This window comes from Zeugodacus cucurbitae, chromosome 2 (assembly GCF_028554725.1).
Source record: "Zeugodacus cucurbitae isolate PBARC_wt_2022May chromosome 2, idZeuCucr1.2, whole genome shotgun sequence".
NCBI lineage: Eukaryota > Metazoa > Arthropoda > Insecta > Diptera > Tephritidae > Zeugodacus > Zeugodacus cucurbitae.
Genome location: NC_071667.1, coordinates 29,440,339 through 29,461,903, shown reverse-complemented (window position 1 = coordinate 29,461,903; position 21,565 = coordinate 29,440,339). Strand labels below are relative to the sequence as shown.

At 34.4% G+C, this 21,565-nt stretch overlaps 1 protein-coding gene across 5 annotated transcripts in view; it reads right to left on the bottom strand.

The window, feature by feature from the left end:
• Farp2_2 (FERM, ARHGEF and pleckstrin domain-containing protein 2) overlaps positions 1-21,565 on the bottom strand; it is a 55,307-nt gene that overhangs the window by 31,097 nt on the left and 2,645 nt on the right. For 3 of the 5 annotated variants that reach the window (XM_029041285.2, XM_011186583.3, XM_054225443.1), the window contains exon 2: positions 9,189-10,284. In XM_029041285.2, the coding sequence (XP_028897118.1) occupies positions 9,189-9,422 (234 nt within the window). In that variant the 5' untranslated portion in view covers positions 9,423-10,284. The remainder of the gene's footprint in view (positions 1-9,188; positions 10,285-21,565) is intronic. The other 2 variants (XM_054225444.1, XM_054225445.1) reach the window with 1 other exon arrangement.

Here is a 21,565-nt window from a genome sequence, read left to right as displayed (position 1 = left end):
TGAGTTAGTAATAGATATTTCATTAAGAACATCGCAAAAACACCAGTAATATCATACCAGTGGGTATGGAAACGTAATGGGTGTACCAGCAAGATGATCCCTATCCTAGATATCGCTTGGCGAAAAAATAAAAATATAAACACTAACTCTCAGAGAAATTTCATAATTTGTGATCAGCGTGTGTTTTTTCGTTTAAATCGATTTTCAGTGATTTCGACCCTTAAATGAAATGAAACAATCTTATAATAAACAAAAATATATTATTATTACGTTTCCATTTATGGATCCACTAAGTCGTTATTCACTTACATTATTTGACACTTGTTTTTTTTATTATCTCAAGACGACATTAAAAACATCTCTAAAAAATATATTTCTTGAAAATGCTTAGTTTGATGCACCGATTACAGTATTTTACTTATTTTTATCAATAAGTAAATATTATTTTATTATATTTTTATAATAAAAATAGTATGTGGCTTTTTTAAATCACAGTTTGATAACTATCATACATTTATTATTTTATAACAGGTTGCAACTTCTAACTACTCTTCTACTCGGTGAGCATTAAGGATTCCGCTAAGGGATTTTACTGTCATCGATCGATTTTACTATAAATGCGTTAAAAGTTTCAATTTCGCAGATAAAATCAAATATTGCCAAAGCATTTTATTTTAAAAGCAAAACAAATTTTCAGCAGCAAGGGAGTATTTTATCTCTTACTATAGTCTCCAACATGAGAGTATGTACATACATCCATATATTGAGTGCGATAGGTGTTGTTATTCCATTAAATATTACAAGCTTCGTTCAGGGAAAACCGTAAGCTCGTTTGTATTTACATTCGTTACTATACGTTCAATATACGTATGTTCTACCTGCATTTTGCACGATACCAAATCATATATCTGCTGTGTATATTTGTTGATATTTCAACGCTCGACAGGACTAGAAAATAAGGCACGGTAAAGTTAGTAAATTTATTATTTCGGATTTGCTGTGCTTCCAAACTGCCAACAGTAAAAAATTGCAAATACACACACACATACATATGTATATGTATGCATGCACTGCAATGTTTTCCCTAGTAACTCGAAGGAGCTTAGAATGCAGTTGCATGCTATTTACTTGCAATAAATATCTGTTGGCGAATTCAAAGGGCACTTCTGAGTTTTGAACAAGGCTGTTAATCCAACACAAATTTATTCATGCATGCTTCGAAAGCTGTAAGGAAACTCCTTTTTTACTTTTAGTGATCATTGAAATATTAAATATGAAACAGAGCTTTGAAGTTTTATAATTTTTTTTTAGTTTGTGAAGCAATAATCAAATCCAAGGGGGTCTCTAATTCTTTAAAGCAGAGTCAAACTCAAAGGACCTCTCCGAGCCGTTCGCAGAATCACTCTTGCCAACAGGTGCTACTATGGACTAAGTAGGCAATTGAAAAGTAAAGTCCTCTCTCGGCGAACAAAAACTAAACTCTACAAGTCCCTCATCATTGTCCTACTTTATGGTGCAGATGCGGCAACGACGAATACCGCAGAAGATGGAATGATGAGCTGTATGTGTTATTCGACAACATAGACATAGTCCAGCAAATAAAAAGACTGCAGCTACACTGCCTAGGTCATACTGTCCGAATGGACGAAAGTGTTCCAGCTCTGAAAGTGTTCGATGCAATACCCGCTGGTGGAAGCCGAGGAAGAGGGAGGCCTCCACTTCGATGGAAGGACCAGGTGGATAAGGACCTGTCTTCACTTGGTATTACCAATTGGCGCCAAACTGCCAAACGGAGAGATGCGTGGAGCGCTGTTGTGGACTCGGCTATAACCGCGTAGGCGGTGTCTACGCCAGTCAAGAAGAAGAAGCGTCAAACTCTAAACCAGTATTCTATGCTGAGGTTAGTATCAAAGCATTGGTTCTAAAATAGCCTCTTTAGCTGCTGAAACACGTATTGTGTTCTTAAAGAAAGATGATAATTAATTGATTATTTTGCTTCTGAATATCACAATACATTGGTTTTACTATCGGCTGATTCAAGTAGAGATACTTTTTTCAATAGCCTTTTTTGACAGAACAACTTGAAAGATTCAAGAGCTGCCATTTCATTCAGAAAAAACACAGTTTGGTTTGGTTTGTGGGCCGGTGGAATCATCGGTTCGTATTTCTTCAAAAATCATGCCGGTGAGAACATAACCAGTCAATTGCGACCGTTATCGCGCCATAATAACCGACTATTTGATGCCTAAAATTAAAGCTCGTGATCTCGGCGACATTTGGTTTCAACAAGACGGCGCCACTTCCAACACATCGCATTAATCAATGGATATATTGAGATAACACTTCGGTAAGCAGATAAATGGGCCGGTCGATTGGCCACCCAGATCGTGTGATATCACACCGTTAGACTTTTTCCTGTGGGGATATATAAAGACTAAAGTCTATGCGGACAATCCCGCTTCGATTCAAGCCCTGGAGCAAAACATCACGCGTGTCAGTTGAAATGCACGAACGAGTCATCGAAAATTGGACTCAACGGATGGACCATCTGAGACGTAGCTGCGGCCAACATTCGAAAGAGATAATCTTTAAAAAAAGAAAATATTACTGAATGATAATAAACATTCCCCATTATATGCATTTTACTGATTACATTAGTACCGATTGGTTTAAAGTTTTAACTTTTTTTCAGGATTCACATGGTAATCAACTCCCTGCAACGTATTAAAACAATCAACAACCAACAAAAACAACATGTTTGCGATTTCTTAAGTTAAGACAAAGGTTATGGCTTTATTATTCGTAGAAAACTTTTTTAAGTCACATTCAATGTCTTGGTCTTTCATGATAACACAGTTTACCATACGCCATATGTATTAATCAATAAGAAATACTTTTATTAAATCATCGCACTCATAAACTTTAAATAGGATAGTAAACTTTTACCATTGTATATTTGTTGGTCTATAGAGCACTTAAGTGGCGCAGTACGTCAGCTGCAGTGCAGCAAGTGGCACTCAATGTGAGGCTTTGTGTCAAGTCTAAATAAGAACGCGTCCATTATACTTCGTAGGCCTCAACTGTCACTGCGTATTACTTTGTGTTTCTGGAAAGCAGCTCAAAATTGTATTTGTATAACAATTAATTCCATTTGAAAGCCTGCCTCAACAATGCTTGCGACAACGACACTGCAGACAAATTAAGCAAAATAAATTGAGGCGCGAGAAGATGCGCGAAGAACACACAGGAAGACTGGCCAGCGCTGACATTTGCTATTGTCTTTAGCGTGAATAAGTCAATGAGCGAATGCGGCATTGTGTGGTTGTGTGGCATATAGGAAAACAGTTATTGTATGCATTTTTAGTATATTCCATACAAATAATCAGCAGAACAGCTCATGTAGAACTCAAATTGAATTAAAACAACCCTTCATGGCAGCACATTTTCTTAACTGACTGCGGAGGAAGACATCCAAATCGTTGCGCGTTTGTCAAAGAGCCTTCACTCACATCCAACTTGTAACAAAAGGCAAACAGTGCTTTTGAACTTGCAGGTCTTAAGCCTGTCTAACACTCACTCACTGCTTCGCTGTTGACGAACAGCCTAAGGTGAAATATCCTCCTACGTAGAGAATATTGTCCTCCTTTCTATGCGCTCTCTATTTATCTTGGCCCATCACACCTACTTTCGTGTATTTGTGTGTGTGGTGCCAGCATTTAAAAGATGTTGCAAGGTAAAAAGTTTCGCATGAATAAGCTCCGCAAAGTAAATGCTCGTCTCGCAACTGAGCAACGATGAAGAAGGAAACTTAAACATAAACTAAAATAAAACGTTAGAACAAAGTGATAAACGCAGCAGAGACGTGTGGTGTACAAAATTTTAATTGCTTCAATGTAAACACAAAATCTTTCACATGCCTTCCACCGTCCAAACCGCGCTTCTGCCATACATACATACATTTGTATGTGTGTGAAATCTTTAATATATATGTATGTATATGAATATATATATATATTTATTTTGGCCCCGATTCAGGGCAAAACTTTCAAAATGTATATCTTTTATGCATGAATGCATCAATGCTAGGTGTATATAGGCTTTTTATTGCATCACTGGTAGTTGCGTATACGCCCAATTTACTCAAAGAGTTGTCAACTACAAAGTTTCAAAAACTTAGTTTTTTAGCTAAAATGTTCTATTATTTAATATAGTATTTTATCATCACAGTTTTATTTTTAAGGGTGGTTATTAGCTTTATTTAGGCCTCAAACCTTATTTTGAGAACGTTCTTCAAGCCAAGAATGTGTAGTGCCATTATTATTTTCATTTTGGAATACTACAAAAAATCGAAATGGTAGTTATGATAGCCGTCTTCGATACGTAGATGCTCTGCTTTTCCATAATTGGTTGCGAAAAAATATTTACTTTTTATTGATTATGACGTGAAAAATAACTGAAAAGTATATAAGAACAATTTAAATAGAAACCTCACTTGAAAAACTACTGGTCCATTAAAAGCATTGAAGATTCTTAAAATATGATCGTTCATGAAATTTTTGCTATACGAAAACTTTGTCCAAAGTGACCGATTCACAGAGTCTATGATGGTTCGTATTCTCAAGATCTGGGCCTAGTGACGTTTCCCCGTTCTCAAAAGACAAGCAAATGGGCGATAGAAAGGAAACCTGTGGGTTTGGAAGATCGCTATAATCATTTATAATTATAATATATTTTTTTTAATCGAAATTACGGTGCTTTCTTCCAAGCATAACTTTTCAACCTGCCTGTTACAATTCTAGATATATTTCAATGTAAATAATTTTACTGCGGTTATTTGTATATTTCTATTGTGTGATCTCATTATTAATTGGATTGTGTAATTATATGGAAAATTATATTAAACCGTTGAGTTAGTGCTCTCAACTCAAGAAGAAACGCTCTTTCTTAGCCCAGCTTATTGTGATGATATTTAAGCAGTTCTATTTTTATGAGATCAGCAACAATTATATTTTGATTACGAAACTAAAATTAGTGTCCGACCGATTAATCGGCCAAAACTTTCACCATCGACTTCGACCATATTTGGCCGATTCATATTACTTCTTTCAAATGTCACTTCAATAAATGTTTTGTTTTTTATTTTTTCCGATTTCTTCCAAGCTTAAAATATGAATGCTTCTGTTCACATGTGTTTACAGTTTGATTCATATTTTAATGAACCAATCATTTTTCGCGATAATAATATAAAGTCTAGTATAACGAAATTCATTATTTTTGCATTAAATTTAAGGTTTTATTTAGAATGATCTGATTTATGTCAAATATGCACAGTTTTGTTTAACTACTTGTTGAGATTTTGAAACCCTGTCTGTTTGTAAAGGTTTTTCTGGAGGAGAATTTATCACAATATCATTCGCCATAGACAAGAACAGATCATAATTACTTGGTGCCTGATTTTGATTATAATTTGAATTCAAGAAAGCCGCCAAAATAAGCTCCCTTAACTTCTACGGTGTCTCTATCAATATTTGTAGCTTGTCGTTATGCTCTTCTCCAATTTGCTGACCACTTCTGGACAACTGGTTCCTTCGGGCGGTCCCATTGTTGACAATACAGGTTCGAATTAAATTTGGAGGTAGGGTGGTAGCTCAAAATAATGTATTCTCTACCAAATCCACCAAACACATAGCTAAACCTTCCTGGCCGTCCATCATTGCTTGGCAACTGTTTGCGCCGTCTCACCGTCTTTTCTTTACTGAATCACTTTTCATCAATTGTAACCATCCACTCAAAAAATGTATCTATACAGCAGCGAATCGCAGATGTACATTCGGTCGATGAATTGTTGCATAAACTCGTGTGACAGCCACACTTCGACCTTCATCATCAAAAATACCGATCGCACTTTCATCTCATTGAAAAATAACGAATTTCTTTTACTAGACCTACGATTTTTGAATATTGGGCTCAAAGCTCCCATTTGTCGTTAAAGGAAAAAAAGCTATACAGCTGACGCCTCGTCTCGTCGAAATTAACTAATTTTTTCCAGTTTTTGTTATGTAATATCAAGCCAAATTTAAATGTACCAGTTTTTCAATATTAAGAGAAATGCTGAGCAGATTATATGATGTCAGTGACCACACCCTTAACGTGTGTATACACTGTATACTGTATATATATGTATAGTATGTAAGCATACTTATTTACCTTGTAAGGATGCAAAGTGGTAAATCTCAAACGCTACAAATGGAATTGCGAATGTGAGCAACTTTGGTGCCACACTTTGCTCTAAAATAGTTTCTGGCACTTATCCAATGAGTCTCCACCAAATGTTTTTGACAATCCGTTAGGCAACTGCCTCATACAAGTTGCTTGGCCGCTTGGCGACCACTAATATTCCGGTGCTGTCTATTTGGGTAAGTATTATTATTACTGTTAATATTTTTGGCTATGTGGTTGGGATGTGCGCCACACTCCAACAGCAATCTTCAAGTTGTATGTTCTTTGAATAAGAGGCAGAACGTAAAACTACTTCTGTTCCATTTAAAAATTCATTAGGATTGAAAAACGGCACTGCGCTTTTGTACTTTTTGTTATTTTAAGCACCAATATTTACTATTGTAGAACCATATAAAGTAGCGAGCAAAAAAGCGAACAAATAAAATAATTGGAAAACACTCAAAAGCGAAATGGCTTATTGGGGTCTATGACCGTTATGTGTGTGTCGCTTGTAACTGAGTGTAAAATATATAGTATTGGCACAGCGAATAGAGTCTTATTTATTTCGTAACAGTGTACCGAATGTAGAGGTGAATATGGAAACAGCAAAAACAACAAAAACAACAAAATGGCAATTCGAAAGAGCACCACTCCGACAGGATGTAAGCCGCTTAGACATAATTATAAGAGTATCAACAAGAATACGTTCGCAATGTAAGGGTATACATCTAGTATCTTGATATTATTATTAAGTGGAAAAGAGTGAATGGGACTGTCTTATTTTATTATATATTATATATACTTTATAATAATAGACAGAAATAAGTTCATACAACAATTAAGGTCGACATTATAAATAGTCCCTCCGGTCCGAAATACTTTCTAGTGAACCCCGGGAGAACCTGATCTGGCCAAAAAGGTCTTTTTAGTTTTTAGATTAAAAATTAAAGAAATCGAATTATAACCACGCCCATCTCCCATACAAAAGTTATGTTGAAAATTATTAAAAATGCTTTAATTCAGGAAGGAAAAACACCAGAAATCTTAAATTTTATTATAAAGATGGTACAAAAAGGCTGCACTCAAATTGGTATACACAATTCTCCGAAACTACTCGACCAATTTCAATGAAATTCGGTGCATAATATCTATTTGGCTTCCCAATGATATGTTGTGAAAATTGGCCAAATCGGTTCACAACCACGCCTACTTCCCATATACCAGAACTTTGAAGTCGGTCTGAATAGTTTACTTTACAATATGTAAAGTAAGCACTAGTGAAGATATCGGCAGAACTTTTCACAAACACTGCATTTATGTGTGGCATTGCCCTTCTAAAAATTGATGAAAGCGGACCGTAAGTTTTTAAGGCCCCATATATCGATCATGAGGACCTCAGTGTTTCTAATACAATTTTTACATAAAAAAATATAGGTAAGTCTCTCAGACATTTTAAAGTAATTCCTAGGGAATATTTTTCTTCTAATAATATGTCTCCATGCCAAAAATGAGTGAATTCGGATCATAACTTCCCTAGCTCCCATATACCTAACAATAGGGTTTTCAAACTTTCAATGGACTTTATACCATACATATGCCGAATATATGGGTCAAATTGTGTGTTATCTTAATAAAACTATATCGAACAAGTAAGGAACCGAACATTTTATACTCTCGCAATTTATTTATTTAACTTTATTTATATTATATAATACACAATTTGACCCACATATTCGTCATATATATTGTATAAAGTCCATTGAAAGTTGGAAACCATAATATTAGGTTAGAAGCACCGAGGTCCTCATGTTCGATTAATGGGGCCTTAAAAACTTATGGTCCGATTTCGGCGATTTTTAGAATGGGGCTGCCACACTATTAACATAGTATTTGTTCAAAGTTCTGCATCGATATCTTCACTAGTACTTACTTTATATATTCTAAAGTAAACGATTCAGATCGTCCTCAAAGTTCTGGTATATAGGAAGTAGGCGTGGTTGTGAAGCGATTTGACCTATTTTCACAACATATCATTGGGATGTAAGGAAACTATTACAAACCAAGTTTCATTGAAATCGGTCGAGTAGTTCCTGAGATATGGTTTTTGACCCATAAGTGGGCGACGCCACGCCCATTTTCCATTTTGTAAAAAAATCTGAGTACAGCTTCCATTTTTGGACTGTATTAGGAAGAGGCTAAAAAACACGGCTGCAGAAAGTTTGGTTTATATAACTCTATTAGTTTGCGAGATATGTACAAAAAACTTAGTAGGGGGCGGGGCCACGCCCACTTCCCCAAAAAAATTACATCCAAATACGCCCCTTAATAGTACGATCCTTCATACCAAATTTTATTTCCATAGCTTAATTTATGGCTTAGTTATGGCACTTTATGTGTTTTCGGTTTTCGCCATTTTGTGGGCGTGACAGCGGTCCGATTTTGCTCATTTTCGAAAGCAACCTTCCTATGGTGCCAAGTAATAAGTGTGCCAAGTTTCATCGAGATATCTTAATTTTTCCTCAAGTTACAGCTTGCACAGACGGACGGACGGACGGACGGACAGACAGACATTCGGATTTGAACTCCACTCTTCACCCTTATCACTTTGGTATATATAACCCTATATCTAACTCGTTTATTTTTGGGTGTTACAAACAACCGTTATGTGAACAAAACTATAATACTCTCTTTAGCAACATTTGTTGCGAGAGTATAAAAATTGCGAGAGTATAAAATGTTCGGCTATACCAGAACTTAGCCCTTCCTTACTGGTTTTATAGACCATTGTCTGATTTCGGTAATTCAATTTAATTAAGTAAGCAGATTCTCGCATGTAGAGAAATCAACTGGCTAATAATAACGTTAGACCTTTGGTCCTACCCACTTTTCGACTTATAAAAAAAAACCCATAATGTATTCCCATAAAATTTAAAATGTTTATGTATACATATATGTACGTAATGCTTTACCTGTACTTGGAACATGGTCACGGAATCATCTAGCATTTGTATACGAACGGTTAACTTCTTGCCACCGCGATGTCTTGGCGTGGATGGTGTGCCATCAACTCCAGATGGGGTGCTCAGCGAGTGAGTCATACGTCCACCGGGCACTCCCATACCGTCCACACCGCTAACACCTACACCACCGCCACCGCTCATGCCGCCATCTCGAATCGCTGTACCCATATCGGCCAATGACATTTTATAGACCAGAATTTTTATAAATTTTCAATACTCGTCGTTTCAATCACCTTTTTACAACAATTATTAATTGTATTGCATACAATTTTATATACTTTTAGATATCTTTTTATACTTTTTGCACACTTTGCTTTTGATTTTCTTTGCTGCTTATGACTTACATATGTTGAACGTCTTGATTTCGAATTGAACTAATCGAGTGGCGGGGATGCATACATATATTTACGATTATTATATTTGCGCGCCTAAACTTACTTTACTCACACAACTATTACAAATGGATAAACCGAAATTTAAGGTTGTTCCTATTGTTACTATTTAAATTTAAAATGTTAATTTACAATCATTAGCCTACGTATATTGCACCGTTTGTTCACATCAGGTTCTTCGTATATGCACTTTTGCGTTGCTTCATTGTCGAAATCACTCGATTTGCTTTTGTTCTACATTTCTATGTTGGGTATATGTATTTAATTTGGAATGGATGTGGGCGTCTTTCGAATTCGATAGGAGTTAACGAGCGGCTGGTTTTCGGGTTGTTTAATAAGACAAGACTTCTGCTTGTGCTGCATTTGTGTTGATTTTAGAGGTTTAGCGCTTGAACTTTGTTTCGCAGTAAATTTTAGTTCAAAATTTATTTAGAACAAAGTTAAAACCGATGTACTTGAAATAAGTGTTTTCTTTTTCGTTGTAATTAGATCTTTTATTTTAGAGAAGATCCACTTTTATTTCTGGTAACTTTATCCTAAAATGATTAATATTATTATTTATTATTTACAAAGTTTAGATTCGCGTATTCTTTGACGTTGCTGTGGGTTTTTAGCTAAATTTGATCGTTGCAAGAATTGGGTATGTTTAACACCTGCAAATAGAATAAAATTTACATTTTTTATTAGTACGGTACCGATAAATCTTGTATAAAAATAGGTAAAAAACTAGCAAATAATCAGAATGAATTGGGTTTATGCTTTTATGCCATAAAAAACGTTCTGGAATTTTCTCACTTCATAACTGTATTCTTTATATGTATTAGCCGCATAAATTTCTAATCTATTAGGTTATATGTATTTATATACTTTTGTACATATGTATGTACTATGTATGCATGTATGTGTGTATATCCTGAGCTAGGTATCATTGTACGTCGTCTTCTTCTTTTCCTCAGCTTTCTAAAGACCTACCAAATTTGGTATAGAAATGTCACGAGTACTTTGTATACGTTGAAATTGCTCAAACTAGTATGATGCATTGAAAAATGCATCAACTACATCCAAGAACAGCACCGACCCAGCAAACATCGAGATTTCTATGACAATCCGGTACATAGAAGCAAGTCTATGTCAGCTTTGTGAAGTGACTTTGCCATATGTATGTAGTTATGTGATAGAATACGAAAATACATAAAGTGTGCCACATTTGGAACTACCGTTTTTAACAGCTGTTTGCTCGTGCTTTTACTCCAACTTAGAACGATATTATACAAGGAATAGAGTGTTTCAAAAATATAAGTCCAAGAATTATATAAACGGAATTGTTGGACCTAACATAGAAAAAAACTGTCTAACTTCTCTTCACAAACCAATGTAATATTCTGTCAAAAATGTAATATTCTCACACCCAAAAACTAACAGTTCGAAACTGTAAAAATCTATCATTCTTGATCCATTCATATCTTGATCCTTTTACATGCCATTAAATGAATACAATTTGACTTGCCGATAATAACAAGGAATAAAGTCATTTCTTTAATTTTTGCACCCGTTACTTTGAAGCTCAGCAAAAACGCGACGAACCGAATGTCACGCACCAACATTATAGAAATGCGAACCATCACAAGTTTGCCAAGTTCGTAACCGGACCAAACCGGCGACTTCCATCTTGGGGAGTCAGCGTTTGATGACAGCGAGTTACCCGCCACTTCCTGCCGCAGCTGACAAGGCAACTGCTACCATACAAAACTCCTACTCAGCAGCCTCGATGCAGCCTGATGAATATGTTTTTAGCGTATTCATCACCGATAGTGCATTCGAATACATAAATAAAATAATAAAAAAAACTGTGCTCATGTGTCAGTTGCGAGTTTACAAAAGGGTGAAACTCAGTGGCCACGGCGCATTTGCGATTATTAATAGAAATTAGTACACGACTCAGCATAACAGAATTCTTCTTTATGTACTCCTTTAAATTACACATAAAAAATTCAAAGCCCCGCACACTCAAATGTGCGTATGTATGTATGTTTGTGTGAATATGATTGCTTTTATGAAGTCCCAAGATTTCACACAAACCGCATAAACTCTGGTGATGCAGCTGTGCAGGATGTCCAATGCAACTGCAAGTGCCAAAACATACTATAGTTGCACTACACATATGGATGGATGCGGGATATCGACAGTGAAGCTTCGATATAATGGTACTGGGTTAAATGAAAAAATTTTGTAATTTTTTCTGTACACTGTAATAGATTTAACAAAAATTGTTTTTCTTAAAATATATATGTATATACAGTTACTGACAATAAACTAGAATCAAATATATGGTTCCGTAATAATTAACAATCTTTATAATTTGTCCGATAGATATCCAATACATTTTGCTTGTAATCGATTCCTACAATATTTATCTTAAAAAAAAAAAACAACATTATGGTAGCTCTGTTACACTTTACTGTTATATTATGTTTAAATTAATCAAAAGTTTTTTTTGTTGTCGTGACAAAAAAATAAATCAAGGATTAAAAATATCAATTATAGGCGTTATTTAGTAAAAAATTATATTGTTAGTATATAATCCGTAGGATATTTGTTAAAACTTGACATTTTATTGTAATAGAGTATTATTTGTGGAAGAAATAAGCCGAGAAAGGCTTTGCTCAGGCTCAGAACGGAAGCTCATAAAAAATTTGCAAAATAACAGTTATACCAAAGAGGAAAATGCAAAAAGTATAAAAATATCAAAATATCAAAATTTGTTTACTGCTTTGAAACCTCAAAAAGAATACAAATTGAAGAGACTGTCACGAAAAACTACGTCTCAAGATGACAATTACATACAGATTTTACCAAAACGCGATCCTTCCCCGTCCTCTGTAGCTATCCAAAATAATTGGGTGTAAAAATTTCTTCCCGAACTGTTATGCCTCGCCTTCTAGAAAATAATCACTTCGGAAAGTTGTCCCGGAAACTCCCTTTAATAATTGGACCGGTGAAGAAAATGCAAAAAAGGGTCGTAAGATCCTTTGGTTTCATAAATTCAAAAGAAATAGCGATGGAAAAGTTTGGATTTGACATTTAAGGAATGTTGAAATGAATCCTTGACACACGACAAAAACTTTCAAACACGGAAGTGGTAATATCATGATATAGAAATATTTTTCGTGGAAAGTTGACGGACCGCTGTTTTAGATTCGGGAAACCATGTACTGTTATCACTACGTTAGAATGTTAGATGATGTAATGCTTCCTTAATCTGAATGGAACATGACATGTTACAACTTGACCGGCGTAATCTCCGGATCTCAATCTTATAGAAAACCTGTGACAGATTGCAAAGGAAATGTTTGTATTCATTAAACCACGAAATCAGGAGGAACTATGGAAAAAACTGTAAAGCTCTAGTGGAATCTATGCCGAAAAGGTGCGCTGTCGTACTCGAAGTTAAAGGTTTTACAACAAAATTCCTCCTTAAAGGCATTTTTAGTTATAAAATTTTACTATTTACGAGTTTCGGTTCCATGATTATATTTCATTGTCAATTGAAACTCCTTAAAGTTTTTTTTTAATAAAAAATAATTGTTTTCTTCTACGATCTGTAGAAAAACGTTTTTGTGCAAATAGTAGTGAACAAGATTTGGATTCTATTATATTTTATTGTCAGTAACTGTATATATATTTACAAAATTGTGAGTTTAATAATAGAAATTGATTATTTCGGCATTTTTGAGCGTACACTTTTTTGTTTATGTTATATCGTGGCTTCACTGTAGACGATAAGTCTTATTTACATAGCAGATGAAAACACCACAGAAATGTACGTACATCAATAAAATTTAAGAAGAAAGGCGGGCAAAAAAAAAAATAAGAATAACAAATCATATTTCAAAGGAAAGACTGCAATATGCCAACCAGAAGCAAATATCTTTTAATACTGTTAAAGTTGTGTGAAAGCGTTCGAACAAAATAAATTGTATATACAAAAGAAAACAAAACTCTTCGGTTATTCAGTTTTTATCTTATGTACAGTGCGTGACACAGGTATAGATACGCGCAGTGTTTACACAGATAATGAAATTCCTGAATAGCGAATGAGCTTAAGCAGCTAAAAATTTTATTTAAAAAATTTAAATCCGGTAACAGACTCTAATTATAACTGTGGCAATAAGTTGAAATAACTTAGATGGCCTGTGTTCCTCTAACCAAGAGTAATGGAATTTTGTTTTATCTTAAAAAAAAAAGAAATATGTCGGAAGAAAAAGAAAATGCCCAAATCTTTGCTCGAAACCAAAATACATCATTCACCATCAAATGCAAAAAGCTGCAATAACCTTCGCTAATAATTAATACAACAAGTGAAAAATAAAACTTGAAATTTGACAGAAGTTGATCCATTTAATTGAAAGCAATTAAAATAGTTTGGTTAGTCATAAAATGAGTATAAATTAAATGTATTTCATTGTTCTATCGAAGATTCCACAAAGTGCGTAGCAGGTGCGGTATGTGTGCTTTAGCCTTACACTGTATACGCGGACAGCGAGACATTTACGACTGCGAAGTTCATGAACCCGTAGATGAAGATGTTTATAAACTGCAACGCGGCCAATCATTTGTGTTTATTTATTATTAACAAACAGATGTACTGAAATGGGTGAGCGCCAGTCCACAATTATTCTACACTATACATACATACATACATATTATATGTTTAATGTTTTTCTTTTTTCGTAATTTCAAACATTTATTTTAAGTTTGTTTTTGTAATCAACTTTAAAAAATGTGCTGACTTTAATTGTTTACTTCGTTGGTATAAATTTTGAATTATCTTAAACTGCTATCAAGTTTATTTTAGTTGTTTTTTATGAAAATGTAGCAAGAACTGAATTTATTGTGTCTGTGTTCGATTTGTCAAAACTTGGTGAGTGGCGAATCGAACAACCAATTAGTATACATAGAATAAAATCCTCTATATTGAATTCAAACTTTATTGCTTTCAAATGTAACTTTTTATCAAGAGAGAAAAGCAAGAATAGAAAACGACTTGTACATATAACAAGTAAGAAAGGGCTAAGTTCGGTTGGACCGAACATTTTATACTCTCACAATTTATTTCATATTTAATTTTATTAATATAATACACAATTTGACCCACATATTCGTCATATATATATATATATATATATATATATGTATGTATATGGTATAAAGTCCATTGAAAGTTGGAGACCCTAATATTAGGTATTTGGAAGCTAGGTGAAGTTATGACCCGATTTCACTTTTTTGGGGCACGGAGGCATTTTATTAAAACCAACATATTCCCTCTGAATTTCTTCAAAATATCTGAGAGACTTACCTATATTTTCGGTAAAAAACTGAAACTTTGGACTGTATAAGGTAGTAACTCAAAAACTGAAACTTTGGACTGGATAAGGTAGTAACTAAAAGAAACGACTTGAGAAAGTTTGGTTGATATGGCTTAAGTAGTTTAGTTGGCCACGCCCACTTCCTCAAAAAAATACATCCAAATATGCCCCTTCATAGTGCGATCCTTCATTCCAAATTTTATTTCCATAGCTTTATTTTTGACTTAGTTATGGCACTTTATATGTTTTCGGTTTTCGACATTTTGTGGGCGTGGCAATGGTCCAATTTCGTCCATTTCTCCTCAACCTCCTCAGAATGCTAAGGAATATGTGTTCCAAGTTTCATTAAGATATCTCAATTTTTACTCAAGTTATCGCTTGCACGGACGAACAGAAATCCGGATTTCAACTCAACTCGTCATGCTGATCATTTATATACATACATTTAACCCCATATCTAACTATTTTATTTCTGGTAGACAAAAACAACCGTTATGTGCAACATGTTGCGAGAGTATAATTAATAAATATTTCATCTTAATCCTAGAAACAGATTCCAATTCCAATGTTAAGCAAATTTGAATGATTGAATGATTATATGAAATAAGGTTTGGTTAGTGCAAACAAAAGATCCCTTACTAACTACTTACTAATTAATTAACTTAACTATTAATCTATTAAACTCAAACTGTAATATTAGTGATAAGTCTACATAAAAATATTCCATTAACGTTTTTGATCAATAGAAACTCTTTTCTCATATAAACTCTGTACCCTTTGGTAGTTGACATTAAACCTGTATGTGTCTCTATTTGTTGCGTGACGTCAACATCTAGAGAGCTAATTAAATAACCATTTCGAGTGCTAATACTACGGTTTAAAACACATACCACCAATTTGAAAATTCCAGTTAAAAATTGATAAGATAACACACCAGAAACTAGACTATACTATACCGTAAAAACTTAAGAGATTTAAAATAGATTAGAGTTGGAAAATGAACACCAGTTTAAAAACTTCAAATTTTAGATAAATGAATTGTGGGACATTAGCCTAAATATGCTGAAGTAACTATTTTTAAAGGTTTGCCACCTACTTAAAAATTCGAAATGAAACAACTTTATAAAATTCAATAAAATTAGGCGTATATAAATTTAATTTTTAATTGCAGTTGAACAAAGACGTTATGTGTAACCTAAAATTATGTAGTAAATAATTATGATAAAACTTGGGAGGATTGAAGAAATTGGCTATATAATTTTAATGCAATAACAAAAGAAAAATTTTATTCATATCGATATCATTGGAAACAACACCCGCGCCGTTAGTTCTGCTTTTTCCAGACTGGATAAGGAAGCGAAGCGTATGGGTCTGGTGGTGAACGAGGGCAAGACGAAATATCTCCTGTCATCAAACAAACAGTCAGCGCATTCGCATCTTGGCTCCCACGTCACTGTTGACAGTCATAACTTTGAGGTTGTAGATAGTTTCGTCTACCTGGGAACCAGCATTAACAGCAATAACAATGTCAGCCTGGAAATCCAACGCAGAATCACTCTTGCCAACAGGTGCTACTATGGACTAAGTAGGCAATTGAAAAGTAAAGTCCTCTCTCGACGAACAAAAACCAAACTCTACAAGACTCTCATCATTCCCGTCCTACCTTACGGTGCAGAAGCGTGGACGATGTCAACATCCGATGAGACGGCACTAGAAGTTTTCGAGAGAAAGGTTTTGCGGAAGATTTATGATCCTCTAAACATTGGCAACGGCGAATACCGCAGACGATGGAACGATGAGCTGTATGTGTTATTCGACGACATAGACATAGTCCAGCGAATAAAAAAAAAGCGGCTACGCTGGTTAGGTCATGTTGTTCGAATGGATGAAAGTGCTCCAGCTCTGAAAGTATTCGATGCAGTACGCGCTGGTGGAAGCCGAGGAAGAGGGAGACCTCCACTCCGATGGAAGGACCAGGTGGAGAGGGACCTGGCTTCGCTTGGTATAACCAATTGGCGCCAAACTGCCAGAAGGAGGGATACGTGGCGCGCTGTTTTGGACTCGGCTATAATCGCGAAAGCGGTGTCTACGCCAGTCAAGAAGAAGAAGAAGAACAAAAGAAAAATTTTATTTTACTACACTAATTTTTAATCGAATACAAATCAGCTCTGAGGGTAGTTGTCCACGTTGGAAATTTGGTTGTGGTTAAAATTGAAATCAGCTGATGAAACTTATCAACTTCTTATGAATAGCAAAAACAAAAATGTATAAGAGCTGATCGGTAATCGAGTAACCGACTGTGCGAAAGCCATAAACTGGTTTCTCAATTATAATCTTAATGTATTAAATTAATTTAGCTGTGCGAAAAGGCTATTACTCCACTCAGTTTTTATAAGTGACGTTTAAAATTATGGACTGTATACATACATGCATATTTAATAACTTTAACAAAAGAAATTTCGAAACAGTTTGGAAAGCAAAAACCGCCAAAGTTGAAAATGGAAAATTATGAAACACAAACGGTTTTCAAATCAGTTTCGAAAGGTGGCCAACAAAGCAATCACTTGAACAAATAATGAACTGGTCCGGAAGCGTGCTCACACATACATCTGAAGGAATGACATCAGCTATACATATGCACATATTTTATTACAAAACTCTACCAATTATTATGCAACAGACGGTATAAATATATGTATATGTACATATGTATGTGTGTACGCCTATGCCACAACATTTTCAGTGCTACTTAAATATGTGGGAGTTCTCGTTTATTTCCAATAACGTTAACGTAGTGAAACCATGGCGGCAAATAAGCGCACAAAAACAAAATACAAAAATTATGAAAAGAAGTAAAATCGTGTAGCATTGAGATATACTTGGCATGATTTATGAGTGTTGAAACCATTTTACATTCATCGTTTCCAAATTTCGCTGATGTATCTCAAGAGACACATTTCTAATGGACAGTTGCAAATTTTTTGGTGAAATGATGTGTAAGATTATGATAAAGGTTTACCTTGTAAGTTTTTGATTTTGAAAAAGGATGCAAATTGTTTGAAATCCCATCGATAATACAATTTAATAAAGTTCCTGCATGCAGTTAAGCTCATACACACACACACACATACAGTAAATACGAATATTTCTATGGGTTTTTATTTATCGCTTGTACAGATTAAAAAGAAAATATTTTCCCCGGGAAGAACCACTTTCAATGTTATTTTTCGAAATTTATGAATGTTCATAATAATATGGAACACACCTTCAACTGAAAATTTTCAAAACTCTAGTCTAATATGAATTCAACGAAATTGATGTGTTACCATAAATTCAAGCAAACATAAATACCAACAGTTGATTAGTGTTGAGTTCATTACTCAATATTGAGTGCGCGCCACTAAATTTATTGCTTCGCACTATAGTTGGTCGATAACATTTGAACCCATCGAGTGGGTCGCAAGATGCTTCCGCTATGGACTTACATACGAATATGTATGTACGTATGTAAGTATTTGCTTAATAAACTTAATAAGTCAACAAAAAAAATGGAACATTGTGCAAACACACAGACAAGTCCATATATGAGTATAATTTAGAGCGTTGACTAATCGGAGCTGGCGACTTCATTGAATACCGACGATTATACAGACAGGCAGCGATGTACAGGAGTATTTGTAAGTATGTATGTACTATGTACGTGTATATGTTTGACACTTACATGGTGTTGACAAGTGACATCCTTGATTTGTGTCACAGAAATTATATTCAAGAAATGTGCAGCTCGCATATAATAGTTGACAGTGCAAATCAATAAAGATATGCATTCAAATGACTATTTTCATATTGTTAATTAATGTTAACGAATTGCCTTTAATGCTGCAAATTGTTGTAAATTACTTGTTTCATTGTGCAAAGCTGAGAGAAACGTACTTCAATGGGGTTTTAGTAAATATAACGTTTAAATAAAGTTTAGAAAATTTTTAACAAAAAAAAATATTTTTTTTATTAATTTTAAAAATCAAAAACAGCAAGAAAGTGAAAATGTCCGCATATAATTTAAGGTCATCATCATCATTTTGCCGACTACAAGTCATTATAATAGACAAATAAAGTGCACTCGTTTTTATTAACTGTAGCCGACCGCATGAATCCATTACGATTGCAATTGGTCGGTTGTAGCAAAAGCAAAATCAATTAGTATCGTTTGTCACTGCATTCAAAGGTACATGTTCACTGTGCCTGTCTGACTAATGGAACAGTCGGATGACAGGTTGGACAGTTCTTTATCAAACATATGAGACTTTCGTTCACTCGTGCATTAGGTTGGGTCGCTTTGTTCATAAATGCAGTCAAAAGCAAATAGATTGTTATTATTTATTGATTTTACTATGATTTTGAGATTTTGGGTTAAAAAGTATTAACTGTAAAATATTGTAACTTGCTGGTGAATACTGAAATATAGAAGGAAATAGCAGAAAGTCAATACGGCTTTTGCTATTAGAAATACATCTGGGATTTGCATTTAAATATGTCAAATGGCACTGCTATTAATATAAATATTACATGCACAAATCTTGAGCTGTAATAGACCCAATCCAATCTAATAAGCATACAATTCATAGACAAACAAGAGCACAAGAGTACTAATTTGTTGAGTTTAAATGATTGCTCAACGAGAAGGGCTGACAGATCCCTCAATGCTACTTAGACATGTACACCCCGGGCATTATCAGTAGAACAACCTACAACAACAACACAATTGTTGTTCCTACTATTATCACTTTTCAATAGAGTTGCCACATTAGGGTACAACACTTGAAACGCCTGACACTGATTTTGTTTTTGTCTCTACTAAAACAAAACTAAATGCAACTTACTATTTTAAGGACTACAAGTACTGGAGATTATTAGTTTTTTTGTAGATATTATATTAACAAAACTGACCCAGTGGCAACGCTGTGTGTATCCTAACGTGCGTAGCTGCGTGCATTCTTACATACCGTATGTTCCTGCGTTTACATAGCCAGCGGCATTTTTGTTTAGTCGCTTATTTCATTGCAAATGCTGGCTGGTGTTGCACATTGATGCACATGATATGCATATACAATTTACATGTGCACTTCTGGGATCACTTAACTAAAACGGAGCGTCGCAAATTGTGGCATTGTAGCGGATTTCCAAAATGCTCACTTCTTTTTAGTGAATATTTCAATTGAAGGCGTCACGTTTATTATTCCAGATATTTTGATTATATGACGTCTGTGGACACACTATCACGTGTCTTTTGTAAATAAAGAGAACAAAGAACAAAAACAATTTATGAATCTACACAACAAAATTTCAAATTATTACTCCCCAAATGCTGGAATTGCTCAAACAACAGTTGACCGTTAATTGGTAGTTGGGCGTGAGTGTTACTGGTTGTTGTTGAACATATTTAGCAACCACTAATTTTGGATTAATTAATTGTTCTTGTTATTTTTTTAAATAATAATAATTTTAAAGTAAAATAAAGTAAACTTGGACATTCCAAGTTGGCAGCACTAATAAAAGTACGATAAATTGGCTTGCACTTATTATTATTGCAATTATAAGCAAATGTAAATACCCATTTAACAAAATTCTGATTGCTCATCGGTCACAGTAAAGACAATTTCAAACCTGATAAGAACCAAGTATATTAAATAACTGTGCAGTGTTAGAGATATATGCACACATATGCATATGTTTTTGTGTATAGCGTTTAGATATATATATTATATTAAAAACACCCACATTTATAATCATACTGTTAATGAAAGTCATATTTATCACATATACTTAGTCTTTTACAAACCCGGTTGGCATTGTTTAGTAATAATAAATTCACTAAAGCATTGGTCAATTTGTCACTTTAGGCGTGTTAAGGAGAAATTTGCACTTGAAGATACATATTTTCATAAATACCCACCACACAAATACAATTTGTATATCGCACGTCATGACACTGGGGCAATAAACCAGTGGTGACACAGTTTAGTCAATTGGCCACTTCTCCAGCATCATTTTAGCCTTGCTTGAAGTGCTGCAATCACTTTACTTATTGATTTAATCGTATTCTAGGCACGTACATATACAAGAGCCTACAAGTACTATTTAAAATTTTAACTGCATACAGCTTTTGACAAGTGCCATAATTTAGCTAACGTTATCGACAGCTGTAAAACATTCATAATTACAAATGTAAATCATTTTATATAATAGTAGCAGGTTTTATAATGGCATAGTCGTTATAGTAAACATTAACCCCTTTGCCAAAGGATCAATAATTAAGTTTAACGTCTCAAATTAAATATTGGGTCAAATCATTCATTCCGTAGCGAATTCGATATCGATAGAGAAAGGATTTTCGACCTAAAATTTGAATGCAATCATAGACTTCGTCGATAAAAGTAAAACTGCTTTGTCGAAAAATTTGAAAAAGTTTGAAAAATTAAAGTGCCTGGGGTTTTTGATTAGTTTCTGTAAATATTTTAAATGTATACACTCGCTTTACATTTAAGTGAAAGTTAATTCGTCTAGAACG